This window comes from Salarias fasciatus, chromosome 5 (genome assembly GCF_902148845.1).
Source record: "Salarias fasciatus chromosome 5, fSalaFa1.1, whole genome shotgun sequence".
Taxonomy (NCBI): domain Eukaryota; kingdom Metazoa; phylum Chordata; class Actinopteri; order Blenniiformes; family Blenniidae; genus Salarias; species Salarias fasciatus.
The window spans coordinates 11,682,564-11,702,231 of NC_043749.1; the positions used below are offsets into that span (position 1 = coordinate 11,682,564).

Consider the following 19,668-nt stretch of genomic DNA (forward strand, 5'->3'; position numbering starts at 1 on the left):
TTAGGACTGTCCATAGAACTGTCATTGTACTTACAAACATTCCTATCAATTCTAATACTCAGATATTGAACGCCTTTTTTTCAGTCCGTCCCTATAATCCATTTTATAAACAAGTCTTTATATTAAATCCTTGACCTTATTATTATTTTCAAATCAAATGCCCTATCTTAATTTATTTACCTATTTGGTCTGCAATTGGCTTTTGTCATATTTGTGTCTTTTTCAGAAATGTGTTTCATTTGTTTTCAGTGTCAAATTGATGAAAATGTAACATTGCTAAGAGAATTGTTGCATCTTTTATCATTTATTCTTGAATGTTCAATAAGTGACAAGACACCAAAAGAGACACTGAAGGCAATAACATGTGAATGTCTTCTGTAGACAGGTGAATTATTTTACCAAGCCTCTAGTCCTGCGTTTTTAGAATTTTATATACCCGGTATTCCCAAAAATGAAAGCTAAGAAACAATATAAAATGAAAACTAACACAACCTAAAGAAATATGCATGTTAACAACTGAAAGTAATGTAAACGTAAGACCCATTAAAATGACAGTATTCTGTAATTAACTTTAATAAATTTTTTTCCTGTTTCCATCCATCCATCTTCTATGCTGCTTCATCCTGTCAGGATTGGGGGGAACTGGAGTCAGTCAGCCAATGATGGGCAAAAGCAGGATCCACCCTGGACAGGTCTCCAGTTCATCACAAGGCAAACAGAGACCAACAACCACGCTCACATTCACAGCTTGCCATCAGTTAACCTCACATGTGGGAAGAAATCCTGAGTAAGTGGACTAAACCCACGCACACGTGGGAAAAATGCATTCTCCATATGGAAAGGTCACAGTATTATAATTTGTTCTCAAAAATAAAAAAATATATAGTGAAAAAAAAACTATTCAGGGAAAAGCAGTTAAAGCCCCTCCAGCTCTCTGGCGCCCCCTAGGCGAGACCCGCCCCACACTTCAGGAACTACTCCTGTCATGGGAAATGGAGTTTATCCCGCTAAACAAAAGCAGACAGAAAAAGAAGCCCTCACCTTGAACAATGAAGTCGGTGTTTTAATCCCGGAGTGAGTCCGGAGCCCGGAGCGGCCTCCGGGGAGAGAGAGGCCGACCTTTGACGCGGCGGTGGGCGGAGTGAGGGCGTCCTTAAAGGCGGCGTGGCCCCCGCGGGCTCCCGTACATCACGGCCTGCTGCGTAGGAGCCAAACAGCGCTGGAACCGGGGGAGCTCGGAGGAGTTTCTTACATAAACCGAACCTGAATATATAAAGCACGGAAGATGCTCTCGGTCACGCTGGACAGCAGCGTCTCTCCGAAGAAGCGGACGTTATCTCGGGGACTCAGCGAGGATGAGTCGCTGCGCAGCATCATAAAGGAGGTGAGCGGAAATCACGGCGTCCTTAGTCCACTAGCTGAAGCTACAGTCGCCGCCCAGTGTCACATTTTCAACGATTTACCGTGGTTCACCTCTCCAGCCGCGTCTTTATTTCTGCTGTTAAACGCTACAGTTCGTCTGTGTGCGAATCTCTCGGGCAGCGCTCCTTACTCCTCCACTTCCTGTTTTTTTTTTCAGCCTCTCGTTGTTGTTGTTGTGAGTGTGAAGTCGATGGCGTCCAGCTGAGAGCACTTTGTTTTCTTCTCCTCCACAGACTGAGATCTCCTCCAGACGGCTGACACGCAGCGACAGCCGAGCAGGCACCCTGAAGAGGAGGACGGACAGCCAGGTACCGTCCGGGGACCACCGGGTCATGCTTGTGCTCCACACCGGGAAATACTGCTCTAAACTCTCACATGGATGTATTTTAACCATGACTCTACAGAGAATTTGTTTTCAGCCACTGTTGTGTTACTTAAAGTGAACACAAGTGCAAAGTTCATACAGCTGCAACTTTTTAAAGGGATTTCCACATCGAGCCATTGCGACATGTTATTGACAAGTAAAAGTACAAAGTAATCCTGTATAAAACTGTACACAGGATTAGTTCCTCTGTAAAGCCACTGACAACACCTGGCTTTTGACTCAGTGTGTCTGCAATTTAAGTCTTTGTTTTGACCACAAGCTTCAGATGTTACACAAGTTAGATGATTGCCAAAACATTCAGGCAGGTAGACGAGGTAAAGGTCTGCTGGAGTCAAAGTAAATATCGGGATGATTTAAACAAAGTTTAATGGCAGTAGCTTTGAATATTTCTTTGTTTGGTTGGACACGCTAGTCTGAGCAGTTCACATACTGCTGATCAGCAGACGCATATCTCTCAGGTTTATGTAGAATGTAGTGATAAGGATAGGATAAATGCCTCTACAGTGGTCTTCAGGTGGAGCTGTCTTTATGCCAAAGCTCAAAAGAGGAAAAACAGAATAGAGAGAGAGAGGCAGGCAACTGAAATGACAGAGCATGGTTTACTCAAATATGTCGGTCAGTATTATCAGTGCTGAAAAATATGTATTTCTGTGTTTGAACAGTAGTAAATGTATAAAACATTAAAAATCTGTCATTGCTGGTATTTAGGATGCTTCCTATTTCACTGAGAACCATTGTGCATGTGGGCAGGGGGGTCATGTGGTGTTGAGCTCACTTCTGGAAACATTGACTGAAATCCTTGTAAAACTTTGTGATTAAATCACAACAGTCAAACTCATTGTGTCAAATTATTGATTAATTGGATGCACTGTGCCGTCTATTTAGAGATACGTTCAGTTCTCACAAAAACTGAGAGCATAATGGAGTATCTTCATCACAGTTCTGGTGTGACTGCTTTCGATATTATTTATCCATTTAAGCTCATTTGGTTATAAAAGCCTATTTTGAAGTCAGACGCTGTTTTAAACGCTGAGGCTCTCAAGGACACTGGCGATGTGATAAGAGTGTCACGTAACGAGGCGAGATAAGAAGATGTGATGCAGATGGGACGCTTCTGCTCTTCAGGTCACATTGTGTCGACTAATCGCTGTTTTGGCTCCAAGTCATGAAGTGTTTGTCACAGCAACAGAGCAGCGATTTCTCACTGAGTTACAGAATTCAGTTTAAAACCAGTCATGTGTTTTTTAATGACAGGTCAAACATCCTCTGCATTTGTTTATAATAAAGTCTGTCTTGAAGCTCATAGCTTCTGCATTTTTAGATCAACTCCCCAATTTTAGACATTGCTTTACTAAGGTGATGTAGCATGGGGTTTTTTCATCTTTTGTAATAACCATTTCTTCTCTTTTCACAGTCTGACCAGGACCTTTTCATGGGACTTCCAGAAATGGTGATGACTTCAGTGTTTTTAATTCTCCTCTCAGTTTCTACTGCTCATAGTATTAGTCACTGTTTTGTTGAGCCGGATGATCAGTCACTGCAGTGAAAAAATATTCTCTACATATTGAGAGATGTTCGTCCGGGTCCATTAGGCCTCCCACAGCTGGCGTGCCTCCCTCTCAAGTTGCCTACGCTGATTTGCAACTCTTGTTTTGCGGCGTAGCTGGAGCTGCAGGCCAGCTACGACGAGGTGGTGCAGGAGCTGCGTGGGCTGGAGGTCGAGCGAGAGGCTCTGTTGTTCCAGGTGGACGTCCTGCAGGACACCCTGGAGGGCGTCGAGGAGCTGCTGGCCGAGGCCCAGAGGGAGGCCGGACAGGCCACTCTGGTACGTCGAGGTCTCACCAAAACTCAAACCGCACAAGTCCCTTGAAGCAGGTTTCTGGTTTCTAATTGTGTCAAAGCCTGGAACGGCTGGTCGGCTCGTGACGTTTGTGTCTTTCTGTACTTGCAGGAACTCGAGCAAGAGAGAGCAGCCAAGAGGAGACTGGAGAGCATGGTTCAGTCTCTGATGCAAGAGGTGGAGAGATTGAAAGAGGTAATATGACGTTTGCGTGTGGTTTAATAGACTCTTACGAAAACTGTTACACAAGTGTTTGTCAACGGAGTGACTCACACCAGTCCTCTCATAATAATGCTGGTTGGTGGAGTGACTGAGGATGGTTTTCTGATGCATTAACTCAGCCTGGGTTTCTCAGTTCTTCAGATACATGGTTTCACTGCACTTCAGTGCATTTATATTTTACGACCGACAGAGAAAGGTTGTCAGTCTGAGATCCATTACTGTTTGAAATGACGGTTTTATGTCTGTCTCTGCAGGAAAGGAACAGCAAACCGCCTGCTTCAGTGAATATGACGGACGAAGGATCAAGACAGGAGCTCCAGACAGAAACTGACGGAAAGGGATCGCTGAATGTTGGACCGTCGGCCGAGGAGTCGGGGGAAGCGGGAAATCTCCTGACCAAGCTGCGGAAGATGGCCAGTAAGCCCCCGGGCCACGTGCCCTCTCTGGCCCTGGACAGCCTGGCCTCTGAAGACGGGGTCATCCAGAGGCCGTGTGAAAACGGGATCGAGGGCGGACTGGATCCCTCCGCGGACACCAACGACACGGACAGCATAAGTGCCTATGAAGACGCGTCTGCGGAGACTCCGGAGCAGGACAAGGTCTTTCCAGGTGACGGAGACGACCTGGAGCTGCCGGACGACGCGGGGAATAAAGACAACGGCCCGACTAACGGCCACAAGGCGGACGGCGGCGAGAGCCTCGACGGCAAAATCCCAGACGGCAAAATCCCAGACGCCTGCGTTATGTCTTAATTCGATGTGCTTTTTCTACTGCTGGGCTAAAGGAGATACCCACTGGCAAATGGAAGAGAAAATCAACGATTGCAGTGTAGACCCACAGCTCTCTCTGAACTAATATTTATGGCAACAGAAAACTTAAAGGTCAACGGTTATAATCACTTATTTCACTGAAAGGAAGAAATAATTAGACAAGCACTTAATCCCTTCATTTTTCAATTGAAATTGTTGAGCAGTGTCTGCCTAAAGCGTTTCAAATGAGAGGATTTTCTGTTTTTCTCTGCCACAGTTTACAATCAGTGATGTTAAATCCTTTAAAAGACCAAAATCTCACTTAATGGAGGAATTTATGAATTAATATCCCAACATTTTATAAATGATAGAAGGATTGACGGCATGATTTGATCTAAACTAATGTAGTCACAGCCCGAGCTTTAACACACTATACTAGAATAACTTTCCTTTTTAAAATAATAGAGGAACTCAGGATCGAGGTGGTTTATTTTAACAGTTGTAACTTCTGCCAGGACCACTTCATATTTCTGCCAATCATTTCTCATCAATCTGTCTTAATTTTTTTTTTTTTTTTTTTAAATGCATTGACCTACATGGGAAAACCCTCCGTGGAGTCTGGACTGTTTACCTCATCCTCACCAACACAAGCAGCTGCCAGAGACACAAATCAGGATCTGTCTGCATACAAAACACAGTGAGCTCTCCGTATTTGGCCAGAGACTGTTACCTTTTTTCCTTTTACATTAGAAACTCTTCAGTTTTCGTATGAGATGTTGTGATTTCAGGCTCATTTTACTGAACAATCCCACCTTTACCTCTGCGGTGGAAGTCACTAACGCAGGTTTCCATCACATTTGACACTGATCCGAGACAGGCATTGATTAAAGGGATAATATAGATAAGGGAAATATCAAATATTCACTGCCTCAACCTTCAAAAAGCATTAATTATTTTTCTTTTCTTAAGATTTAATTTGTTACATTTCCCCTGTTTTGTTTATATTCGGCTGATTTTGCACTTCTCTCAGAATCTTGTCATGCGGCATGAATTAGTCAGATAACGTTAAAAACGACATTCCCTTTACAACCAAACGAAATGAGTGGACCTGCTGCAGGCCGGACTCCGTCTGCCGTCAGTAAAGCTGCATGTTTGCACATTTTTGCAGTCGATCTTGCTGAAGTTCGTCTCTTTGGATGTCTTGGATTGCTGTAAACACTTTTCATATGTGCTCACCTTTTTAAGGTTTCTTTTTTATAAGACGTTTTTCAGGGAAAGAAGCAGCGGTAGATTCTCTCACCTCGCCTCGGATATAGTTTGCATGAAGCACCTTCGAATGTAAACTGATTTCCAGATGCACACGAGTTGATGACATTTATGAGTACTTTTGCACGCAGTACTTTTCATACGTATACTGAAACAACTTTGTTCATTGTCTGCAGAAAACTCCTTCAAGGGTTTTTTTTCTAGTTTGAATTACATTCCTGGTTCCTCGTGTGAGAGGTGGGAGGTTTTTTTTCTATCACTTGAGAATTGTTCCGTTAATAGAGAAAATCAGAACTGTAATAATATGTGGAGACTTGAACAGATACATTTGCTACTTTTGTGTCATTTTGTAGGTTTGATTCAGCACATCACTGTTTGTATACCAACTTGTTTGCCTTTGTAACTTTTTCACTCAGACATTCTGCTGATTCAGATGCTCATCCTTTTCTTTCTTTCTTTTTTTTGTACATTTCCCAGATTCAGCAGTTGTACGAGTCTGTTTTGATGTTACGTGTCTTAAGTCACAGGGGCCTGCGGCGATCGCAGCTCCTCTGTAGGATTCAGTTCTTCATGTGAGTCGAATCGTAAACATCCAGTGTCTGATCGATCATCAATACTTCTTTAATTTATCCTGGTCATTGTTTTCATGTCGAGAGTTTAGTTAAACAGAGCAGACGTTGGAATTCCGTTTCTTTTTCATACCACAAAGCAAAAAATCTTTCAATGTCTTTTGTGCATCTATTTTCAATTTTTTGTCATGAGCTTTGAATACGATGTTATGATAAAGTAAATTAAATGTGTTTCTATCTAAATAAAATGAGTGAATAAAGCAGATTCTGGTGTGTTGTGTTCAATGATGAGAATACAGAAGAAAATCGGCCAAACTAAAAGCACAAAATGAACTACTCATAGGACTGGGTTGGACAGTGGGTTAATATTCTCGACTGCAGTTTGTCTTTTTTACTACTGTATTCACGGTTGTCTATAGGTGTGATTCATGCCCAACTGGTGCTGATTTGAAAGAATTTAGAAGTCAGAAAACATTTATTTGTGTTTGATGAACTGAGCTGCAGTCACACCTGCTACACTGACAGCGCCCTCTGCTGGACAGACGGCATCATTACATGCAAGACACGAAAATTGATCTCAATCAAGTTTATCAAATCAGCTGGAAAAGCGTCTCCGAGCAGAGTTTTTCCTAAGAAAGCATTCAGCAGCCACAAACACAAAGGAAACAGAATGAAATTTATATATGATTCTTAAATTAGTACGAGATTTTGATTAAACCATGTAATAGGCGCAATGAATATAACTTAGTGTTTGTCTTAACAGTATAAAATAATTTGAATAGACGGGTTTATTTCAGTATAAGGCACCAAAAAAACTTTGATCAGATTCCTGGTATTGAATCAGTAACCTTGTAAAAGTGTGAGATGATTCAGAAATGCTGACGTTTTTGAGCAAAGCAAAATCAAAACATGCCCTTTTCCTTCTTCAGGTTGAGCTGCTTCCACAGTGGCAGACTCACAAAGTCGTCTTTGGTCATGCCAAACACGCAGCTGAAGTCCGAGTCAGAGAGGTGTTTCTGAAAAAATAACAAAAACAGAATTTAGTCAGTAAAATCATGAAACACATCTGAGTTGTAGCATCACATTTAGTATCATCACATCTGCCTTGAAAAACAGTTGGACAGACTGTCAAATTTGGTTCATATTAATACTGATTTTAAGGCATTAAGAATATTTTAGAGACTTTATTGTGAAATCGGAAACCACACAGGAAATCACATATGATAAATGACGTAATGTGGGAGGAGGAGCGGCTGTTTGCTGAGAGGAAGGATCCAGAAGGTGGTTTTCAAAGAAAAAAGTTCTCAGAAATATTAAACTGTACAAACATCTGCGCGACTTACAATCAATTGACAATGCCCCTGACACTAAATTAACTATTTTTTTCTTTCAATATAATTTTTCTTTTCAAACTTGATTAAAAGCTTGTGTAACACACATACACACACTGATCCTATTTCTACACACCTCTTTCTGCTTGGGGTCGACGCCTTCAGGCAGCTCGTTGGCCTGCTTGTTGATTAAAGCATCTGGGGGGAAACACTGAGGGATTTCCTCACTCTCAGAGCTGTTTGGTTCCTGGAAAATCACAGAGAAGATTCCAAGATGACCGCTCCGCTCTGTGTCAATCAATTTCAGATCAGACCAATGGATGCAGTGCTTTACAGAGGCGGGGAACAACTAGGATCTTGTACTTTGTTTTTATTCTCTACATCTGTACGTCAGTGTCAGTCTCTGAAACTGAGAGATGAAAATTTTACTTACACTGTTTAGAACGACGGGCGCTGCAGCATCTCCCACCTCCTCCTTCAAGTCCTCATAGCTCTTTCCTCCCTAAAAGATGTCAGTGTTTATGAAGCAAACTTTTTTAGTCTATTAAAAGTAAAGTTCTATTACAGTTGAAACACTCACGCTCCATTTGGTGGGATCCCAGGCTGGGAACCATCCGGTGAAGGTTGGCGGCTCGAACCCCTGCTTGATCATGACGATGGGGGTCTCTGGGTCTCTGCCGGCAGGGTGGGTCTGCAGATACTCTCGACTTGTGACCACTGCGTCCTTGCGTTCATCCTCATTGGCGTCTTTGCCGATCCAGAGGAACACCTGAGGCCACCAGAGGGAGGAGGCTGAGTGTGGTCAGAATGGCCTGAGCCCTCCTCCATGGCAGGGTGGCACATAGAAACGATACAGTCTAATTTACCTGATTTCATTTTGTATCTCTAACTTATCTGCTTTCATGACGTTTTTCAGTCTAGGATCTTTCTCTTGCTGATGTTACGCAATCATTTAATCACAATAACAACTTCTTTATTCCACAAAAACATAAAATATGGATGTCTCTATCATTTCAGTTCATCCTGAACTATTGCATTTATTTAGATGTTATTGTTCAGGCTTGGAGTTGTTCAGCTCTGCAGCTTGATGCTTTATTTTTTTCTCAAAGTCCTTTCAACAATGTGTCACTGGATTTTATTACATAATGATATTATGACTGAATGATCATTTTGTTAGTTTTCACAGTGTGACCAGCTGTGACTGAGTAGTTTGATGCTATTAATTTAATTTATTTTCTTATTTTTTGATGAAACTTGATTTATATGGTTTGAAACTGTGATACTTGTCATCAGTTTTTCTTTATACTTCTAATTTAGTAAATTCGGTCTTAAAAATGCATGTTTTCATAAAGTAACTATCACTTTTACATTCAACCGATTAGCTACATTTTATCCGGATTCCACCTCTGAAACCGAACAGGTAAACGTACTCCCAGACTGTTAATGCTGGCGCTCTTCCAACACGAATCTCTTCGTGTCGTGTGATACCTGGTCCCAGGTGTCCAGCAGCATGACGTCGTCCTCGCTGAGGTCCTCCTGGATGAACTGGGTCACCTCCGTGGCGATGAATCGGCCCGTCTTGTTGGAGCACTCGAACAGACGGGGCTGATGGTCCAAAACCAGCTGCTGTAGCCTGAAGACGACAGTCACATCACTCGCACATCTGCACACCCCCGTCGTCCTGATGTATTTCATTCATTGCACTTGTATTGTTACATTTTTTTTTACCTCTTGTCACTTGAGTATGGCGCCTTCCCTCCAAGCAACTCCCAGAATTCACTGGGCTCCTGACCCTCGGCCACCAGCTCCTCGGAGCCTCTTTCTGACTTGCTGCAAGTCACGGAGCTCACTTCTTTTGCCATCTCTCGCTCATCTCCGCTCGATCCCTGGAACAAGTACAAAAGTATTGCTTATTTGTCATTATATTGTTGTTTTACTCTGCCTTGCTCTGTGGCTCGGCAGCTGGCGAGGTTTAAGACTCAAAAAACCACAGCAGGGCAGATGTTATCACTTCTATCTCACTCCTCTCTGTGCCTAAACTTACATCTTCCCCATACATGATTATGATTGATCAATCTGAAGTTGTTCTGGCAGAAACTCGTCTGGAAAGCTTTTCCTCCTCTGAGCCTCTCTGTGGTTTTCGTCTTTCGTCAGCAATGTGATGATTAGAGACGATGAGCTGCGATGTTGGAAAAAAGTGCCTGATCGCTGACGTCTTGGTCCAGTCTGCAGGGAATAACTTCAAGTGTTTTTCTAACATTCTATTTTAAAATGTTCCTAAATATTAGTTATCAAATTGAGAGAAAATGTAACTTCCATCCACACTGAATACTTAGTGGGTGGTTTGATGCGTGCGTTAGTCTACATAATACATTAAATGCTACGGTGTTATTTGCATTTTGACAATGAAAGCTTTACACATTCATTTTCTTCAGTCTTCATCATTCATGTTTGCAGGATTACATGTTGCTGTGTTGCATGATTGAAGTTTGAATGGCTGAAAGTAGCAAAGAAATAGAAGAACTTCAACGATGTAAAGGAGAAACAGTAATTTTGAACCAGCAGCTTTTTGATAAGCTCCGTGTTTATACTGAGCAGAAGTGGGTAAAGCTTTTTTTAGTTATATAATGGCTCGATTGTTGTGATGATCTCTAAAACTGAACACGAAATGCAGCACATAGAAAACGAGAGATGACGACCAAAAATAGCACAGTCTGACTGCTGTGTTGACTGGAACTGGGTAGAATAGTGGGATAACCGAGTCCCTGGAGTTGTGGGTGTTGTGATGATTGGATCTGATTTACTCAAATCTAGTGTAAAGTCCGCTACAGTCCACGCTCACACTGTTTTTGTGCTTTTGATTTGAGTACAGGTGATGAACAAACAATAATTTATTGCATTAACTAACTTTAGTTTCTGTTTTTTCATACAGAATTTCTGGCTGTTTTACCTTCCCACACCACAGATAAACCCCCGCTTGACTCTTCAGGAGAAACACATCGTTGGAGTTGAGAGAAGAGGCCAGGGCCGGAACTTCGATGGTTTTTGTGTTGGTCTGGTCGGAGCCTCGAACCTGGAACAGTCTCACTGGGGGTTCTGGCTCAGAGGAGCCGTTCCTGGACGTGCCGCCCTGACATAGAGAAAGAGGAAGGTTCGTACGGTTAAACAAAATGTAAGTGGACGAACTCTTTTCTACAAGCAGGAGAGATAATGTAAATTCAGTGAAGGTTTTCACCTCAAAGATGACCATTTTCCCTTTGAAAATCGCCATGAAGTGCCTCGGCTCCTTTCCCATCGTGACTCTCACTTGAACCGGCTCGTCATTGTACTTCTTATCTAAAGCCACAGCCTGGAAGGCCGAAGCTGCCACCTCATCCTGCGATGCATGTCGGCCCTACAATCATGAGCGGCACGTCGATCCTCACGTCAGACAGTTCAGTAAGAATAACAGTGAAATAGGAACGTGGTTTTGGTATCCTTGCCTGCCAGATGTAGAGCAGGTAGCACTTCCTGCTGTTGACCAGGTAGGTGTAGAGGATCAGGTAGCAGTCTCCTCCGTAGAAGTACCCGTGCCACTGAGGGTCCACGGGGACAAGCTCCAGATCCTCGATCCTCCACACCTGAAAACATCAAGACTACATCAAGCCATGTGATTTCTCTATTTATTATCCATGAAGCACTTTGAACTATGTCAATGTGCCAGAAAAATGCTACATAAACCAATTTTGATTGATGGTTTGATTCATTTTGAGAGTTGTTTTTAGTAGTTATCAGCTAGCAATCCCAGCTAGCCATGGAGGAAGACAGGTACACACTTGACTTTACTGTATCTTCTTACATAAATCCATCCATCCATCCATCCATCCATCCATTTTCTACCGCTTATCCGGGGCCGGGTCGCGGGGGCAGCAGTCTCAGCAGGGATGCCCAGACTTCCCTGTCCCCAGACACTTCCTCCAGCTCCTCTGGGAGGATCCCAAGGCGTTCCCAGGCCAGCCGAGAGACATAGTCTCTCCAGCGTGTCCTGGGTCTTCCCCGGGGTCTCCTCCCAGTGGGACATGCCCGGAACACCTCCCTCGGGAGGCGTCCAGGAGGCATCCTAAACAGATGTCCGAGCCACCTCAGCTGGTTCCTCTCGATGTGGAGGAGTAGCGGCTCTACTCCGAGCTCCTCCCTGGTGACTGAGCTCCTCACCCTATCTCTAAGGGAGCGCCCAGCCACCCTACGGAGGAAGCTCATTTCGGCCGCTTGTATCCGGGATCTTGTCCTTTCGGTCATGACCCAAAGCTCATGACCATAGGTGAGGGTGGGAACGTAGATTGACCGTTAAATCGAGAGCTTCGCCTTTCGGCTCAGCTCCTTCTTCACCACGACGGACCGATACAACGACTGCATCACTGCAGCCGCTGCACCGATCCGCCTGTCAATCTCACGCTCCATCCGTCCCCCACTCGTGAACAAGACCCCAAGATACTTGAACTCCTCCACTTGGGCTAGGGTCTCTCCACCAACCTGGAGGGGGCAAGCCACCTTCCTCCGGTCGAGGACCATGGCCTCGGATTTGGAGGTGCTGATCCTCATCCCTGCCGCTTCACACTCGGCTGCGAACCGCCCCAGTGCATGCTGTAGGTCCGGATTCGATGAAGCCAACAGGACAACATCATCTGCAAAAAGCAGAGATGAAATCCTGTGGTTCCCGAACCGGACCCCCTCCGGCCCCTGGCTGCACCTAGAAATTCTGTCCATGAAGATTATGAACAGAACCGGTGACAAAGGGCAGCCCTGCCGGAGTCCAACATGCACCGGGAACAGGTCCGACTTACTGCCGGCAATGCGGACCAGACTCCTACTCCGGTCATACAAAGACCGGACGGCCCTTAGCAAGGGGCCCCGGACTCCGTATTCCCGGAGCACCCCCCACAAGACACCACGAGGGACACGGTCGAATGCCTTCTCCAAATCCACAAAACACATGTGGACTGGTTGGGCAAACTCCCACGAACCCTCGAGCACCCTATGGAGGGTATAGAGCTGGTCCACTGTTCCACGACCAGGACGAAAACCGCATTGTTCCTCCTGGATCCGAGGTTCGACTATCGGTCGGATCCTCCTCTCCAGTACCCTGGAATAGACTTTCCCGGGGAGGCTGAGGAGTGTAATCCCCCTATAGTTGGAGCACACCCTCCGGTCCCCCTTTTTAAACAGGGGGACCACCACCCTGGTCTGCCAATCCAGAGGCACCGTCCCCGACAGCCACGCGATGTTGCAGAGACGTGTCAACCAAGACAGTCCCTGCACATCCAGAGACTTAAGGTACTCAGGCCGAATCTCGTCCACCCCCGGTGCCTTGCCACCGAGGAGCTTGCCAACCACCTCAGTGACTTCAGCTTGGGTGATGGACGAGTCCACCTCTGAGACCTCAGTCTCTGCTTCCTCCACGGAAGACGTGGTGACGGGATTGAGGAGGTCCTCAAAGTATTCCTTCCACCGTCCAACAATATCCCCAGTTGAGGTCAGCAGCTCCCCACCTCCACTGTAAACAGCGTTGGCGGAGACCTGCTTTCCCCTCCTGAGGCGCCAGACGGTTTGCCAGAATTTCTTCGAGGCCGACCGATAGTCCTCCTCCATGGCCTCCCCGAACTCCTCCCAGACCCGAGTTTTTGCCTCCACAACTGCTCGGGCTGCAGTTCGCTTGGCCTGCCGGTACCCGTCAGCTGCTTCGGGAGTCCCATGAGCCAGCAAGGCTCGATAGGACTCCTTCTTCAGCTTGACGGCAGCCCTTACTTCCGGTGTCCACCACCGGGTTCGGGGGTTGCCACCACGACAGGCACCGGAGACCTTACGACCACAGCTCCGAGCAGCTGCTTCGACAATGGAGGTGGAGAACATGGTCCACTCGGACTCAATGTCCCCAGCCTCCCTCGGGACATGAGAGAAGCTCTCCCGGAGGTGGGAGTTGAAAGCCATGCTGACAGAGGGTTCCGCCAGACGTTCCCAGCAGACCCTCACAACACGTTTGGGTCTGCCAAGTCTGTCCGGTTTCCTCCTCCGCCAGCGAATCCAACTCACCACCAGGTGGTGATCAGTCGACAGCTCTGCCCCTCTCTTCACCCGAGTGTCGAAAACACGCGGCCGGAGGTCAGATGACACGACAACAAAGTCGATCATCGACCTCCGACCTAGGGTGTCCTGGTGCCAAGTGCACTTATGGACACCCCTGTGCTCGAACATGGTGTTCGTTATGGACAAACTGTGACTAGCACAGAAGTCCAATAACAGAACACCACTCGGGTTCAGATTGGGGAGGCCGTGCGATCCAATCACCCCCTTCCAGGTCTCACTGTCGCTGCCCACGTGGGCGTTGAAGTCCCCCAGTAGAACAATGGAGTCCCCAGTCGGAGCACTGTCCAGCACCCCTCCCAGGGACTCCAAGAAGGCCGGGTACTCTGCACTGCTGTTCGGCCCGTAAGCCGAGACAACAGTGAGGCACCTATCCCCGACCCGAAGGCGCAGGGATGCAACCCTCTCGTTCACTGGGGTGAACTCCAACACATGGCGGCTGAGCTGTGGGGCTACAAGCAAACCCACACCAGCCCGCCGCCTCTCACCGCGGGCAACGCCAGAGAAGTGGAGAGTCCAGCCCTTCTCGAGAGGTTGGGTTCCAGAGCCCAGGCTATGTGTGGAGGTGAGCCCGACTATATCTAGCCGGTACCTCTCAACCTCCCTCACAAGCTCGGGCTCCTTCCCCGCCAACGAGGTGACATTCCATGTCCCTAGAGCCAGTCTCTGTGTCCGAGGATCGGGTCGCCGGGCACCCTGCCGTCGGCTGCCACCCAATCCACACTGCACCCGACCCCTACGGTTCCCTCGGTGGGTGGTGAGCCCACCGGAGGTCAGGCCCACGTCGTCCCTTCGGGCTGAGCCCGGCCGGGCCCCGTGGGCAAAGACCCGGCCACCAGGCGCTCGCTTACGAGCCCCAACCCCAGGCCTGGCTCCAGGGTGGGGCCCCGGCTGCGCCATACCGGGCGACGTAACGACCTTTGTTCTTTTTCTGCTCATAGGGGGTTTTGAACTGCTCTCAGTCTGGCCCGTCACCCAGGACCTGTTTGCCATGGGAGACCCTACAAGGGGGCATAAAGCCCCCCGGCAACATAGCTCCTGGGATCATGCGGGCTCTCAAACTCCCCCACCACGTTAAGGTGGCAGTTCTAGGGGGAGTTCTTACATAAATAGAAATCAAAATATTAACGGTCTCTTGGGCATTTTTATCATCATGGTCATGGTGGACATGAAATCAGCTCAGAAACAAATACACTGAGATATTTGAAAAAGTGGCAATTGAACAGCGCAAAAAAAAAGACTGACCTTGAATAGGATTGCCGTGGCAGCAGAAAGATCATTTGAATGTCTGTGTATATTCTCATTTGACTAGGAAGGAGGCGTCTCAAAGCAAATTACACAAGGGACCCTTACGCAAGAGGCAGAATCTCTTCCGAGACACATGACCAAGTCCCCGCTGACGCCATTCAGTTTGCTTCAAATTATTTTGAATTATTTCCGCCATTTTTTCTTGATATACGATTTGAGCTGACATAGACATACCTGTGTAATAATTGACATTACCTGCACTTCACCTGTACCGGTGTCCACCATCCTCTCCTGAGCCGCCACTTCTGGCATCATGTGCATCAGAGTGGAATCAAACTTCTCCTGTGAGACGTTTGCTAAAAAAGACATAAAAAGCATCTATAAAACAAGCATTTTTTTCCCCCCAGAGAATGCATTTTTCATCATTTACGTGAGTTCTCTGTGAACTGACAGATGAGCGTACCGATTTTGCCCCTTGTGTTGATCTTCCCCATGCCTTGAGTCTGGTCCTTCACGGTCCACCTCTGGAAGAGCTGCTTGAACAGAGCAGACTCCGCTCCATCGTTCACTGTTTCCACGTTGGTGGTCACTGGATAGTTTTTTGCCCTGATGAACTCCTGCAGCGGCGAACCAGATACGACAATGGAGAATGAACGTTCCACTCTGGATCAATCAAGAGTGTCACTCACCACTGCCTTGCTCATGGCAGCCTGCCTCTCAGATTTGTTTGCTTTCTTCCCTTTCCACACAAAGATCTTGGTGCCTCCCTGGTCCACAAAATAGCAATCCTAAAAAAGAGGCATTTGTTTTATACATTAGCAGACTTATTTTCAAACGATTAAGCACTTTGTGTGTTTGGTTGAGTGTGTCACAGCTCACGTCATGATTGAGGAGCTCCTGAACCAGCGGCCTTGTGGCAACTTCCGTGACCTTCATCTCACCTCCGGCGTCTGACAAGCTGTGAAGAAAAGCACCAACAGCTCACACCCAGAAATCTGTGACTGAGCCGACAGCCTGAGATCTGCCTGTGCAGCGTCTTACTGGTACAGCGTGAGGCTGGCTTTCTGCTGCTGGTCAGCGGTTTCGTCCGGAGGTCCGTCGACCAGCGCAAAGTTTCTCTCTCCAAGAGCACTTGTCAGGATCGCCATGGCCTCTGGAGAGTTGCTCTCTGCGTAACCCTCCACTATCTTGATCTCTGCCCGGCCTCCTCGCTCTCTGTCTCGGATGTCTTTGGCCAACAGCGTCCCCTGAGCAGCAGAGAAAACTCATACAGAACTCTGACTATAAGCTACGATAAAAATATACAAGCGCTGCTCACTTTCAGTTTTTCCTGTCTGTTGCACTTGGGGCCATTCCACTGGACAATCGTCTTTCCGATGTCCAACAAAAACACGTCTCCAAGGTTGAAGTTCATCCAGCTCATTTCCACCTGAGACACATTGAAAGACGGAGGTCAGCGGTTCTTCTGCGTGACGCTACGTTCCACCTGCGAGGCGAGGCTGACCTCTCTGGCAACCGCCCTTTTCTTTCCTTTCATGTGAAGCAGCCTCTTCACGTCATACGTGTTGGTTTCTGTGTGCCTCATGCCCGATGCTACTCCTCCTTTTTTATAGCTGGAAAAAAAAAACCAGAGGATTATTATCTGTTTACTTCTGCCAAAGGCCTGTGTTTCAGATTTTGTCTCTCACATTATTCCTTTCTTGAAGTAGCCCTTGAATTCATTAGATTCGTGGTTCTGAACCTCTCGGTGTTGCACTGCGCTGCCGCCCAGCTGGTCATCCAGCTGAATGGTGTAAACCGCTGCAGCGCCCTGTTCGTCCTGAGAAGACTGAGATCCGATCCAGTAGTGGATATGGTAAGTCAGAGAGCTGCACTCCTTCTGAGTCTGAAAACGGAGAAAACGGAGAGATCTGCTCAACATTTATTTACTTTTCATGACATAACAAAGAGGAATTAGACAAATATACTAGAATTAGCTGGGCGGTCAGTCATCCTGGCTCCAAATCCCACAATGATTGGTCAGTCAGCTTCCCAGACTTACAGACAGAAGGATGTAGCAGTCACCCTCATAGAAGTTTCCGTATGTTTTCTCACAGATTTGAGCCAGCTCCAGTCTCTGTTTCCCAGAAAAGAAGGAAATGATTTATCCTCAGGTCATGAAATTAAAACAACAAACACATTATAGATTTATCAACTGCAACTCTGATTCCATCAGGCAGAACATTTAACAAATGTAACACTGGAAGAATTGAATTTCACAGAAACTTGGCAGAGGTTGAAAGCTTTTAATTTCAAGAAAAAAAATGTGTATTTTTTATTTATGCGTGAAAATACAGCAGCGTATCTCAATAAATGGAAGAAAAAGACATGAAATATAACTTTTTCAACAATTTGATTTCAATCTTGTCAGTGACAAAACTTACAAAAAGAGTATTTCAGAAAGGAAGAGTCCCTCAGAAATAAATTTTTTTAAAAACTACATCTACACACTGGCATACGTTCATACAATGAAGCTCTAACCACCACATAATATTCAAAAAAATGTTTAATTTATCATGAAGTAATTAAGAAAATGAGGCAAATATTTGCACATTTGAATACTGTCCAGAAACACCTCCGCTCACAAACACTGCCACCAATCACAGGTTGCTGTACATGCACGGTGAAGTGGTTTCATATAAAGGAGTCACATGTCAGCACAGTTCACAAGCAGTTAACTTAAAACGGCCTGAGGCAAAATGGAAAATGGTTTCGTGATCCGATCTGTCAGAGCCTCAATTCTTTTTTGGAAATTTCAGACGTGGATTCCTGCAGCAGCCGTCCAAAGCCTTCAAACGCCTGCATTTTTAAATGTGGCACTGAATTAGAGCCAATGACTGGGAGGATTACACGTGTGGAAAGACACTATCATCGCTAAAAATATATATACAGAGGTTATAAAACAGCATCTGTTACGTCCAGATTTGGGGGAAATCTTGCATATTTCAGTAAATCTCTCATAAAATAATAACTCCAGTAGGAAGCCTCGGGACTGGTTAGTATGGAGGAACAACCATCTCCCAGAATAGTTAAACTAGTTTAACACTGCACGTCACACAAGAAGAGGAGATACTGTATTAAACATGCAGCTTTTTGGTTATGCGTGCGATCATCACTTTCAAAATGACTCTGCCTTTTTCATGAAAAAGAAAAATGTCTTATTTTCAACATTGCATGTAATATTTAAAGGCTATTTTGAACAAAGTATGGGTCTGTGCAAACTGAAAATTATTGTATCCAGTTACATTTTACACATCATACCGACTTTTTTGTTTTAGTTGAGGCTGTATTTCAAAGATATAACTCAATACATTTGTGTTGTGCTTTTTTCTGTGATTATATCACACATTCTAGAAAATAGAAAAAAAATTTTTGAATTACCTCCACTCTCCAGATGATAATCCCAGGACTATGAGTTACTGCTTTGAATGGGTGCTCCATGCTGCTCATATCAGTCAGCGTCACGTCTGCAGACAGGTGATCCCTTTTTCTGACAGAAGAAATGATTGCAGCAGAGTCTAAGCAGTAGATTAACTTACTTGGCTAAATTTCCACAATTTATAAACTTTGCTGTCAAAACATCAATAATAATTGCTCTTTAACTGAAACACTCACCTTGTGCACTGTATGAACTGATGAAGAAGCTTCTATACGACCCTACAGTCACAGGTGTCCTACCTGCCAACAATAGAACCTCAGTTCCAGAGGTCCTCTGTGCTCCTGACGGATTTGCCTGTGTTTGCATGTTTCAGGACCTGTCACTGGGTTCTGCCCAATCACTGAGGATGAGACCAAATCCTGTAGGCAAATGTCCAGAGAAAACGCATTGGCTCATATTCAAATACACACACAGTAACACTGACCGCCGTCCTCACGTCTATGAGTTTCCCAGCCTCCTCGGCCTCATCAGATCTCAATCTGTCCATATATGGATATTTACACAGCGGACAGTAGATACACTACCTGTCAGTGAAGTTCATGTCAATGAGCTTATATCAGACATTCGTATTTGTTGTTTGAGTCACTCATAGTGATGAATAAAGCTGTTTCATAACCGCAACTTCAGACATTTGATGTTTTACTTCTTGAATATGCGTACCGATCATTAGGATGACGGACACTGTTAGAACTATGAAATATGTATATCAGTCGGACTGATCATGCCAGGCATGGTTGTGTCACCCAGAAGATATAGAGGAAGCAACAGAGTTCACATAGCTGCAGCGTTTTCCATAAAGCTAGGTGTGGACATTGCTCCAGCTTGGCTGAATATCTGAGGAAATTTAAAGAAAACATTGAAAATTCTGGCAAATCCACAAAGGGAAGACTGCCTTTCTTTGAGATGGCTGAACCAACTAGTCTCTTTAACTCACTGTGCCATGCCCAAACACTCAACACATTGCAGCACTCACATCTTCCAAGAAAACATTTGGATCGTCAAACATCAGACATGAAGCATGAAACCAGTCATTTGAAA

At 45.5% G+C, this 19,668-nt stretch overlaps 2 protein-coding genes across 2 annotated transcripts; one reads left to right on the forward strand and one right to left on the reverse strand.

Annotated features, from left to right (window-relative positions):
• Positions 1–1,191: 1,191 nt before the first annotated feature.
• On the forward strand, positions 1,192–6,713 carry LOC115388792 (leucine-rich repeat flightless-interacting protein 2). Its single transcript, XM_030092066.1, has 6 exons — positions 1,192–1,384; positions 1,656–1,730; positions 3,222–3,257; positions 3,471–3,632; positions 3,759–3,842; positions 4,124–6,713. The coding sequence occupies exons 1-6, from the start codon at positions 1,286–1,288 to the stop codon at positions 4,619–4,621; spliced, it is 954 nt and encodes a 317-aa protein (XP_029947926.1). The 5' UTR covers positions 1,192–1,285; the 3' UTR covers positions 4,622–6,713.
• A 186-nt stretch (positions 6,714–6,899) lies between these two features.
• avil (advillin) lies at positions 6,900–18,934 on the reverse strand. Its single transcript, XM_030092065.1, has 20 exons — positions 18,807–18,934; positions 18,573–18,681; positions 17,194–17,268; positions 16,841–17,037; positions 16,657–16,765; positions 16,471–16,581; positions 16,194–16,399; positions 16,032–16,110; positions 15,842–15,940; positions 15,616–15,769; positions 15,408–15,508; positions 11,267–11,404; positions 11,020–11,178; positions 10,735–10,914; positions 9,513–9,670; positions 9,273–9,417; positions 8,365–8,553; positions 8,218–8,286; positions 7,921–8,031; positions 6,900–7,469 (listed from the first exon to the last, which is right to left on the reverse strand). Exons 2-20 carry the CDS (start codon positions 18,639–18,641, stop codon positions 7,356–7,358), a joined length of 2,463 nt encoding a protein of 820 aa, XP_029947925.1. The 5' UTR covers positions 18,642–18,681; positions 18,807–18,934; the 3' UTR covers positions 6,900–7,355.
• Between the last annotated feature and the right edge of the window lie 734 nt (positions 18,935–19,668).

Excerpts from the sequence above, each read along its gene's own strand:
- LOC115388792 (XM_030092066.1), top strand. The coding sequence starts at position 1,286 with ATGCTCTCGGTCACGCTGGACAGCAGCGTCTCTCCGAAGAAGCGGACG. Across the intron at positions 1,385-1,655 it reads TGCGCAGCATCATAAAGGAG|ACTGAGATCTCCTCCAGACG; the intron begins GTGAGCGGAAAT and ends TCTCCTCCACAG. Across the intron at positions 1,731-3,221 it reads AGAGGAGGACGGACAGCCAG|TCTGACCAGGACCTTTTCAT; the intron begins GTACCGTCCGGG and ends CTCTTTTCACAG.
- avil (XM_030092065.1), bottom strand. The coding sequence starts at position 18,641 with ATGAGCAGCATGGAGCACCCATTCAAAGCAGTAACTCATAGTCCTGGG. Across the intron at positions 16,111-16,193 it reads GCCAGCCTCACGCTGTACCA|CTTGTCAGACGCCGGAGGTG; the intron begins GTAAGACGCTGC and ends TTTTCTTCACAG. Across the intron at positions 10,915-11,019 it reads GGAAAATGGTCATCTTTGAG|GGCGGCACGTCCAGGAACGG; the intron begins GTGAAAACCTTC and ends TCTCTATGTCAG.